Source organism: Malurus melanocephalus, unplaced genomic scaffold (assembly GCF_030028575.1).
Source record: "Malurus melanocephalus ecotype Western Australia unplaced genomic scaffold, MMel_1.1 scaffold_1038, whole genome shotgun sequence".
NCBI classification, from domain to species: Eukaryota; Metazoa; Chordata; class Aves; order Passeriformes; family Maluridae; genus Malurus; species Malurus melanocephalus.
In genome coordinates, this window is record NW_026624270.1 from 1,014 (window position 1) to 12,252 (window position 11,239).

At 42.2% G+C, this 11,239-nt stretch overlaps 1 protein-coding gene across 1 annotated transcript in view; it reads right to left on the reverse strand.

Annotated features, from left to right (window-relative positions):
- Positions 1–256: 256 nt before the first annotated feature.
- The window catches only part of LOC130586027 (merlin-like), a 21,893-nt gene continuing 10,910 nt past the window's right edge, over positions 257–11,239 (reverse strand). Inside the window, exons 7-17 of the mRNA XM_057386729.1 lie at positions 10,517–10,672; positions 9,040–9,177; positions 7,592–7,666; positions 7,157–7,270; positions 6,635–6,757; positions 5,936–6,153; positions 4,937–5,039; positions 3,769–3,896; positions 3,074–3,224; positions 2,220–2,420; positions 257–1,280 (exon numbers count right to left, since the gene is read on the reverse strand). Coding sequence (XP_057242712.1) covers positions 1,245–1,280; positions 2,220–2,420; positions 3,074–3,224; positions 3,769–3,896; positions 4,937–5,039; positions 5,936–6,153; positions 6,635–6,757; positions 7,157–7,270; positions 7,592–7,666; positions 9,040–9,177; positions 10,517–10,672 — 1,443 coding nt within the window. The 3' untranslated portion in view covers positions 257–1,244. The remainder of the gene's footprint in view (positions 1,281–2,219; positions 2,421–3,073; positions 3,225–3,768; positions 3,897–4,936; positions 5,040–5,935; positions 6,154–6,634; positions 6,758–7,156; positions 7,271–7,591; positions 7,667–9,039; positions 9,178–10,516; positions 10,673–11,239) is intronic.

The window sequence follows — 11,239 nt, forward strand, 5'->3', positions numbered from 1 at the left end:
GGAACTGCTGTGGAACAGCCAATATTGTGCCACATTGAGCTGGGAGAGAATTAACAGAACCCAAAGCCAGCCAGCTGAGGCAGCAACTGCTGGCAGGGCCGGGAGCAGGGTCAGGACAGCCCTGCACAGCCCTCCTGTGCCTCTCCACAGGCAGCTGCCACCCCCCGGTGCCGATGTGTACAGAGGAGATTTGTGTGTTTGTTCTCCAAACGTGCCTTGTTAACGCTGGGGGAATATTGACACAACGTTCCCTTCAAAGCAAACGGAAATTGAAGCTTTTTATTAAACCGTTTTTTTATTTTTTCTTTAATCTCAGCTTTTAGAACAAGACACTTAACAACATTAACATTCGTTTTTCTATCACACATCACATGTTCCTGCTTCATCTGAACACTGTCTGCCTGCCCAGAAGTCCTGAGAGCGAAGATTCACAGAGAAGCAGACACTTAAACACACACAACAAACAGGAAAATGCAAGTGGGTTTTACTAATGAGGCAGCCACTTTCTCCACCAGAAACAATCCCACTGTAGCAGACACCACCAGCATCTTTTGTCTTGGTCTAATTTGGGAGCCAGAACTGCACAGAAGCGGGAAGGCAGTTAATGTATGCAAAGTTTGCTCGAGCAGAAAGTGCTTGATCGAGTCGGGGAGTGGAAGAACAGAAGCTCTGCATTGCAAACAAAGGATTCCCCCAGGAGCAGGAGGCATTTTGAAGATGTCCACTTCTGCATGTGGAATGAAAAGCTGAGACTTCTCACAGAGAAATGCAAATCAATTAAGTGAAGCAAGGGATGTTTGGGGAGGAGAAGGAAAATACTTGGCAGGCAAGCGCTTAAAACGGCGAGCAGCTCTGTGGGAGTCGTGTCCCAGGGACCGGACCAAAAACATAATTAGTCTGTGGTGGAGATAAACACCGAGTTTGTGCTCATTTTCCTCATCCCAAACACCTCCTGGGCACTTGCTGCCTCTCATCCTTCCTCCAGCAGCAGCAGAGCACTGTGAGGATGTGACACACCTCGGGGAGGAAGGGGTGGCTGAGGGTGAAATGTGAAATGTTCCTTCCACGAGCAGCAAACAACAGCCCCGGGTTTGTACCACTCCCTCACACCCTGGGCATCCCCAGCTGGTGGCACCTGGGTGGCAGCTCTGTGCCACCAGGGCCTTGTCCCCACAGAGGTGACTCCTGTAGCTGGGAAAAAGGCAGCCACCAGTCCCACCAGTCTGGCAAGGAAACAAGGAGCTTCAGATGTAGATCACATCCGAGTCGTGCTGCTGAACCTGCAGCAAATCAAAGAGGGACAATTAGTTCTGGCTTCCAGTAAATCCCTGTGGTCTGGTTCTTCCTTCAGTTCCAATTCTGGAGCCTTTTGCCCTGAAACAGCTTTTTCTCCCTTCTTTAAACAATTTTTTTGCCTCACCCCTGAGTTTAGTCATCAAAGTTGCTTCTGTTCCTTGCCTCAGAAGGAGCTGATCCCTCATCTGTTGTGCCCTTTAGTTCTCAGCCCACAAACCCTGAAGGAGGCATTGAATCTTGTACACTCTGAGCTTTTAATTGATCCTAACCCCCCCAGTTTGGTGCAGATAAACCCCAACAAACCCATCAGGCTTTCCTCCTTCCCAAAGCCTCGCCCAATTAGCGCTGCCTGCAGAGAGCTGATTTCCTCCCCGCCGTTCGAGGCCATGTTTCCTCCTGGCTCTTCTTGATTCTCCAGCCCAGTGACATTTCAAACAGGTCGGGTTTTTTTTGCCTAAAAGCCAGCTCAGTGCTCTTCAGGCCTGTTTGACAGGGAGCACGTGGCAGAGGAGGGAGCTGTGGGAAGCCTGGGTATTTCTGGGTCTCTCCCTCGCTGCCTTTGAAAAGCAGAAGACAGGCACAGTATCTTTGAATCTCTCCGTACCTGGGAGCGCATTTCTCGTTTTCCAAGGCTGGCTGGTACAAATGGAATTGAACACAGATCCTCCTACTGTGTACAGACATCTCTGCTTCATTTAGCAAGGCTTTCCAGCTTAGATCAGAAGTGAGAAAAAACAGCCTGCCTCGAGTCATAAACATTCCCAAACGATGTGCCAGCACCACAGGCTCCAAAATCCTACAAAAGCCCTGTCATCTGCGAGGTTGTGACAGAGCAGGACGAACCAGGTTCCTCCAGCCAGCCAATCTTTCTGAACTCTAAACTTTTAATCAACATTGAGGAATTTACTTACAAATCTGATTACCTTGATCATCTGTTTTCTGGCTCCTGTGCCCACGCTGTTGGCAACCAAGGGATTTGCTTGGGAAGATGACTTTTCCACTGGCACAGCGTGTTGAGTTTTGTTGGTGCAGGGCCAGCTGCCTGCAGTGTTTACCAAGTAAGCAGGGAAAGGTCTTGGAAGATTTGCATCTCCACTTTTGAAGGTTTTCATCCACGCTGGGGCCTCAAAAAGAAAAGAGCACATGGAAATGTAGTGGCCTCTCTGTATCAACACTCAGCAAGCCAAAAAGAACAGCACATGAGTAATCAGAAAAGAAAGGCCATCTTTGCTCATCCTTTTTTCCTCCCTTCTGTCTCTAAAAACCACTGACTCAGAGCCATTTTTGCTGCAACCTGCAGACAAGGCCAGACCTATTCTTGCACTGCTTCAGGAAGAAGTTTATTTAAATAACTGGCAACTTATGACAAAATTCTGGGTCTAGTTCCTCATTGTCTTAAAAAAAAAATACACCAAGGCTTTTATGACTTTCAGCAACCACAAAGCACATGAATGAGAATGTGATGCAAACTGGAAGAAACCACGTTTAAATTTGTCAGTCATAACCATTTCGTTTACTCCAAGACCTTCAACCTTGACTTTTTTTTTGTGATTTCATAATCATTTTTTGCTCGTGGTCCTGGTGTTCAGCCCAGGCAAAAGGCCTTAAGATTTTGTTTGGACATGAATTTTGCTCCTCTAGAAGGGTTCATGTTTCTGCTATTTTATCATCAAGAGGGCTAAAGGCTTGGACTGAAATAGAGCAGCAACCTGTGGCACACCCACGCTGCTCCATTTGTGGGTTCCTGCTGGAGAAAGTGAAAGATTGAGGTACTTACAGACCCTAAGGAGCGATCCAAGGAGCCCAGGACTTCATTCCAATGAGAGTAAAGCCCAGCCTGCTTTTCCTCCAGTTTCAGAGCGTGGATTTCGGACTTCAGTTCCTTCAGTCGATCTTCGAATTTCCTGCTCTTTTCCAAGTAGTCAAGCCTGGGTGCACACATTGGAGAAAAGCAGCTCAGGGTGGCACAACACAGCTCAAGAAAAGGTGTTTGTGGAGGAGGAGAGTTGGGTTTTGTGKKKTTTTTTGTTTCATTTTATGTTTTAAAGGCAAAATGAACCCTGGCACACATCAGCCCAGCTCCCCTGACCCCGTTCACTTCTTTCTTTTTACTTCCTGACTTTTCACCAAGCATTTCCTTCCAGACTAAGGGATGTCTGATGGATTGGCCTCCAGCAATCCCACACTTTAGCACTAGAGGGAAACTTCTGTCCTCTCACACGCTGGCAGTTCAGCAAAGAGCTTTGTCCCTCCCCAAGACAGAAGGTTCTGGACTTGATGCCACCACAAAAACCCTTCCTCTCTTTGAAGATGTCTCTTACATAAGACATCACCCACACCAGCTTGGAAAAAGGCCTCCAGAAAAAAGGCCTTAATTGCTAAAATCTTAATTAAATCTTAATTGTTAAAAGACAAACTGTGATTCCCAAAGATTTCCTTTCTCATTTATTTGCACCACGAGCAGACTGATACCTCTCTCTCTCTATCTCAAAGGAGAGTCTCTTGAGGTCGATGTCCTTCAAATCCAATTTTATGGATCCTTTGTCGAAGTTGACGTCTCTGCTGTCACCTGGGGAGTACTGGGGGTACTTGGCCATGTGCTGGAAGAGGCAACACAAGCACTGTCAGGGACGTCTGGGATTGATCTGGGGTTTGTCTCCCCAGCTGCTACAAATGTTGAGCCACTTTTGAAGTTTCTGATGATGCCTTAGAATTTAGTTTCTGTATTTTCATGGATCTATATTCTCGTACTTCTCTAGTACAGCATTAAAGCTGCTGTTCTCCCATCTTTAGACAAAACAATTCCTCTCCAAGCATGAATCCAAGGACACTTTGCTGCCTCAGAGCCCCAAAATATGAAAACAACAGAACTTATAAAAGGGGAAGATCTCGTGATTCAGGTCCCATTTTGGCTTTTGTCTGCCCTTAATGGACCAGTCGGCCTGGATTAAATTTGTCTGCTTTTATTCTCTTAACTTTGTTCAGCCCCTGTTTCAGGTGAGCCTTGTTTTAGGCATCACTGAGACACACAGATGCTCCTGCAGCCCTTCCCCTGCACCCAGATCAGCCCACAACCCACAGACCCGAGAGCAGAGATTTCTCCTGACTGCAGCATTTCCATTTCAGCAGAGAATGGAAACCCATCCTCAGCAGGACTGGAGCAGAGGAGGAAGCTGGGCCACAGAACTTTCTTGCTGGGACAACTTCACCTGCTTTGCCTAAAGACACTCACGGGGAATCTGTGAACCAAGTACAACCATTCCCCAAAAAATGGCCTGAAATGGCACCACATGTGAGGCAAGAAGGCAGGACAGCCTCTGCTCCCTGGGTCCCATCACCACTTCTGCTTTTAACTTTTGTCTCACCTTTCTTATCATCCTGAACAAACTCAACTTCTATCCCCACCAGAGTTTTCACACAATTTGCCCCCCAGCTGGATGCAGCCATTTGACAGGGGCTATCAAAATGTCATCAGCACCCAATTGTCCCTGCAAATGAAGCAGTGCCCAGGTCTGGTGGTTTTGCTCAGTCCAATCTTTTTAGTGGTGGGGGATGGGACCAAAAAAAACCACAAAGACAGCTCCTGTGAGAAAGTCCTGGAAGCTTTCTCCATCATGTCCAGCAAAGGAGCAGAACTTACAGGGTAATTAATCCTGGTGATGTCCAAGAGCTTCTGCTTGGCTTTGCGCTCGGCCTCACGGGCCTCGTGCAGGTCTTGCTTCAGGTGCTCTGCCTCCTTGGCTCTGCAAGAGAAATATCCCGAATGGCTGATGATTTCCAACCAACACATGGATTTCAGAGCTCACTGAACTCCAGAGAACACATCCCCTGCTGTGCCATCTTTACCCCAAGGCACTCGTGGTAGGATGCTCACATGGAGAACTGACTGCCTGAATGAACACGGTTTTTCCTATTCCTAATTTCCACAGATTCCTCATTTCCATGATATAAATTTTATTTATAACCTGCTGATACAGATTCTCTCCAGGCCAGCAGAGATGGGGGAGAAGTTGCTCTTTATTTTGTCAGTATCCTAAAACAAGTAGAAGGATTGTTATTAGTAACAGGGTTAAAAATCCTCTGTCAACACTGGCCTGGCTCTGCATCCTCAGGGAAAATGCAAACACTCAGAGGGGTTTATATTCCATCAAAGTTTACCTGGTTTTACACTTTTGGAAGATCTGAAAGGGAAATAAGATCATGCACTTGGTACTGAGCAATGAAAGCAGTTGCCTCATATATAGTTAGGGAGATAGATCATTTGATATTAAATAAAAAATATCTCATTTGGATGAAAACAGCCTTACATCTCACAGGGGATAAAGACTGGTGAATTTGGATAGTTAGGGAGACAGTGATGATTTGGTAACAAATAAAAAAGTCTCATTTGATATCAAAGAAAATTTCTCTGCATTCTGGATCCTTCTTTCTAAACATCTCCACAGCTCTGCCCCTGATCTCTGTAAAATTCACAGCCCCCAGCTCCAGGTGGAACAAACAAGGCACAAGGAGGCTCAGCCACTCTGAAGTGTCACTTCAGGGACAACCATCCCCTCCTGGAATTTTAATTTCAAATTCCACTTTAATTAATAATTGGCTCTGAGGGAAGCAGCACTTTCTGCAGGGAAGCAAAGCCAACCTCCTGTCGGACTCCTTGACCAGCTTCACCGCGATCAGCTCCGCCTCCCTCATCTTCTGCTCCATCAGCCTTTTCTCCTCTTTGCTTTTCAGGGCTGTGATCTCCAGCCTCTGGCGCTCCTGCTCAGCTTCTGCAGCATTCTGGGCCAGCAGCTTGGCCTCTTCTTCTGCAATCTGGGCTTTCTCAGCCAGCAGCTCGGCTGCCTCCTGGGATCGGAGCTGAGGAGAAAGAACTTTCCTTAGTTCCTTGTCTAGAACCTACAGTTTTGTAGGAAGAAGATATCCTTTACCAAGAGATCAAGTGATAAAATATTATTTCTTAAACAAAAAAACAACACAGTTTCAGGGTTAATGCTCCTCCTCTGCTCCAGAATCTCCTGTGTCTCACTTCTACAAAGCAAGGAGAAAAATCTTCAAGAGCTGGACAAAGATTTCAATCAAAAATTGAAGCTTCAGCTGCCTCTTTCTCCCAGTTTCAGCTCCAAAGTTATTTCCTTTCTCCCTTTCTTAAACCAAAAAAAGTGGGAATGGCTCACAGACTGTGGCAGATTAGGGTTTTCCCAGATATTCTTCTCACCAGTGATGAGAAACTCTCCAGCCTTGTCTGAGCTACAATGCCTGGTGTGTCCTGGTGTCAAAAAAAAATCTGTTTTCAAATCAAAAGAGCCCATCAAGCACAGGAATACTCAGCCTAACTCACCAGAGCCTCGTTGGCCTGCCTGGCTTCATCTTCCAGCTGGAAAAGGCGCCTTTCCAGCTCTTCCTTGGCTCTCTCGGCTTCTTCTCGGAGCTGCTTCTCCCTGGCCAGCCTCTGATTCTCCATCTGGGAGCAGGATGAGAGATATTTTGTGGGATTGCCGCAAAATTTCATCTGGGCCTGAGTGAAATTATCACATGAGGAAGGGGCTGCTCTGCAGTGAGGATGGTCATGAGGTGCTGAAGCTGCCTGCACTGAAGGAATTCTGCTTCCTCAAAAAGGAAATAATTCCTGGTGGTTTCAGGCTGCTGGAAGAACCCTTGGATTGACCCTTTGTGTGCCCCAAACCTTTGGGATCACCTCTCCACAGCCCTGAGCTGCTCCCACACCCAATCCTGCCGYGTTTCCTCACCTCCCACACACCTAYTSATGGAATATGGGAGCAGCAAAGGCACCAGCTGGAATAATAATCAGTTTAAAACAATACAGGAGCAGAAATAATTTAATTTAATAATAATCATTTACCTTTTTCCTGGCTTTTTCTTCCCTGGCCTGTGCTTTCATTTGCTGGATCTCTATGGAGTCCACTTTTCTCCTCCTCATAAATAGGTCRTGGTTGCCRATGCACAGCTGGAAAATCTGGGCARGAAASGCAAAGAAATGGGATTTGGATGGATTTGTGCCCCTGCCAGAGGGACAGAGAGACCCATACTGGGCCCACAGGACAGCTCTGACTTCAGCCCCAGCACTGGAGCTGCTTCCATTCCAAGGAAATCAGCACCCAGGACAGGCTCATATCCAGGAACAGAATGGTTTAGAGAAGTTTGGAACAGGATGAGAGATTCCCTCTGTCCTTTCCCTCCCCCGATCCCATTTTCCTGACTGGCACAGGCTGAGATGACAATTTTGTTTACAAACAATATTTCTCCGACACTATCACCAGGCTCACTGGTCACTTACCAGTTTGTTCACTTTGAGCTGAGAGGAAAAGAACTTGAAGACTTCTGCTTTTTTGTCAAGGGGCTTAATGGTTAACTATGGAGGTAAAAGGAAAAAAAAAATAAGAAAGGAAACACAGTGAGGAGGAAAAGAAGTTGAAACTTTTAACACCAATCCAAACTTGAGCTGATCTCCACTTCCCYCTGGGGGAGCAGTGGGGAAGTGCCACAAAAGTGGGGAGAGTGATGTCAAATTGGTTTTCTCCAGAGAATCAGGCTGTGCTGGAGGGTAAATCCTCCCTCAGACCAGTTTGGATGGTGCTTTTCCTGTGCCCCAAAAACTCGGGAACAAGCACTGGTTATCAGGAAAACAGGATCCATCCCCATTCCCTGGAAACCTTAAATTTAGGGAAAAATCAAACACCTCTCAGAACAGTCACCATTTCAGGGATAAACAGCAGAATCCTTGATCCTGCTAAGGATTTGTTCTTAAGGCCAGCAGGGGAGAATCCTCGAGCTCCCAGTTCTTCCCTTTTCTACTCCAAGCTGTTCACAGAGGCCATGGAGGCTTTTCCTGCTGCCAGGTCAGTGCTTCACTCTAAACCTTGTGCTCTGTTTGGCCACATAACAAATTTTTTTTTTTCAGACCCTTTTTTTCTGTGACTCCCAGGTTCCCTGGCACTCTGTTCCCATAACTACCAGGAAATTCCTGTATCATTCCTTACCTGAATCTCCAGAATCACCACATCCCATAGCTCATTTCACCCTCTGGGTAATTTTTTGAGGAGCAAGGCTGGGATGTGCCACTGAATAAAGTGCAGCTCAAACACAGGGYTGCCCAATTTCCCTACAGCAAGGAGTTCAAGCACTTTATTCACAAATCTTGGGGGGAAATTTGATGTTTTCAGGGACTCAAAATGTTGTGGAGGCAGCAAACTTGAATCTAAAATCTCCCCTAAACATGGGTGAATTAATGTAAAACTCAGGGTCTTCCAAAAGGAAAATGGAATGGGCTGTGCTGCTCTTTGGCTGATAAATTCCAGGTATTCCAGCACCAATGCAGTTTCCCTGGATTTTTTTTTTTTTTTTTTGTTGTTTTTTTTTTGGTTTTGTTTTGTTTTTTTTTTTTTTTTGTTGGGGTTCTTTTGGTTTTGTTTTGTTTTTGTTCTTTGTTTTTGTTTTGTTTTTATTACAGCCTTACAAGCCCACCATTTGTAAGGAGAATAAATTTTACCTACTCTTTTACTTTTTACTTTTGGAACCAAGCTCCCCAGGATTTTCCCCTTCTCCCCCAAAATTCCAGCTCATCTGCAAGGCAGGGTGGTTATTTTAATTCTGGAACCAAGCTCCCCAGGATTTTCCCCTTCTCCCCCAAAATGATTTCAACAGAGGGAGTTTTCAGCCTGTTCCAAGAATTTCAATCCACACCCACGCCCATGGAAAAAAAATAACACATCAAAGGCACCATACCTCTTTCTCACTATAGGAAATGTTTCTGATGGAGCTCCACTCGAAGGATTTATTTGGAGAGAATCTGTTATTAATRCTGTAGATGTGAATCCCTTTGGCATCAACTCCAAGCAGGAGATCTGTGTGGTTTTTGTTTTGCTGAAGAACAAGCAGTGTCAGGAAATRGCATTTTTGGTGATGTGAAATAACCACAGACAAGAGCTATRTGTTTTAATATATTGAGATTTATCTGTATTTGAGGGAATTTATATATTAAAAATACATATATAAACGATTATGCTTATATATTTAATATGTTTTAATATATTGAGATTTAKCTATATTTGAAGGAATTTATATATGATAAACATGTATATAAACTATTATGTTTATATATTAGCATGTTTGAATATATTGAAATTTATCTGTATTTGAGGGAATTTATRTATAAAATATATAAACTATTATGTTTATATCATATGTTTAATATGTTTATATATAAATATATTTCTATCAAATACTTTATATATGTATATAAGTGAAATATTTATATMATTAAAAATGTAAATGCATTTAAAATTATATATAGTATAGAAATGTTATATAAATTTATAAGTTCTGCAAGTATATAGAATTACAGGTAATTTTTGCATAAAATACTAATTAGTATATGGTTTACATAAAAGATAAAATATGTATCTATATATATTTATATATCTATAAAAATATATAAAATATAAAAAATATAAAAATATATTATAGAAATGTTATACAAATATATAAATTCTAAAAGTATAATTGCAAATAATTTTTGTATAAAATATTATTATAGTTATATATAAAATATAGAATATTTATTCTTATACATCTATATTTATATAAATATATAAAATATAAAACATAAAAATGTATTATAGAAATGTTATATAAATATATAAATTCTATAAGAATATAGAATTATATATAATTTTTATAGACTATTATTAATTAGTATATGATGTACATAAAATATAATATATTTATATATATCTATATATCAATATATGATATAATACATCTATAGATATATTTATATAAACATATAAAATATATAGAATATAAAAAGACATTATAGAAATGTTATATAAATATGTAAATTCTGTAAGTATATAGAATTATACATATTTACTAAATTATTATTGATTATTATATATTTTATATAAAATATGATTAATGCTGTCACAGTTACCAACAAACTCAGTCCTCCAGGTTGACTACAGCAGCTCAAACTATTTCTCCTTCCTATTACACACCTGGAGTTCTCAAAACTTTTGGGACAGTTTTTGGAATCAGATTGTGAAATATTAAACTTTCATATTTTATTCACCTGCTCATTTACCAAACGAGTAAACCCAGTGAGAACAAAACCAGCAGTAGGGAAAAGCAGAAATCAGGAATCCTCCCTGGAGGATTTTAAACCAGCACCGTTATCTGCAAACTGCTAAAATCAGCCACTTACAGCAATGGGGAAATAATTGACACCGTACATTTCCAAGTCTTGGGCAATTTTCAGGTAGTTCATCTCAGCTTCATCCCTGCAGAATAAAGGCATAATTATTAAATTCCTTTCCAGCCTTTCTCTCCTGTCTGATTCTCCATTTCCCACTTTGCAAAGAACAGGTTATCTGGTCCTTTGTACAAAGTTACTTTAATTTTGTCATCTTGCTCTCAATAATAGAAAAAAAAAAGATTAAAAAAACAGCATCTGAACTGAATAAAGACATTTAAGTTGCACTTATTTCAAAAGATGACTCATGGATGCGTAATCTTCATTAAAATTCATTARAAGTCTTATCCCTGTTTTAGTTTTGCCACTTCAGGTCTTGGAAAACCACCCTTCTATTGTTTCCCGTGAATATATCTCCTTCAGGAAATAGAGTTCATTGAGAACCAATAAAGAAGAAAAAAAAAAGAAAAGAAAAAAATATTTCTAGTTAGAAAGGTAAGACTGAAAATGAAYAGAGCTTTTGGGCAAGGCCAAAGAAGGCTGAGTATCTCTCCATCCTACTTTTCTTCTCCCTTCAAGGTGAGGAATCAGTAAATCTTGACGGAAATATTCAATAAAAACCGTGCTAAGAAGCAACAGAAAAAAATGGACCCCAGCTATCAGGAAAAGCTGCCTTTGGGTGCCAACAGCTCCTGTTTATTGTTTAACTGCATTTCCAGATAGGCTGAATTACAC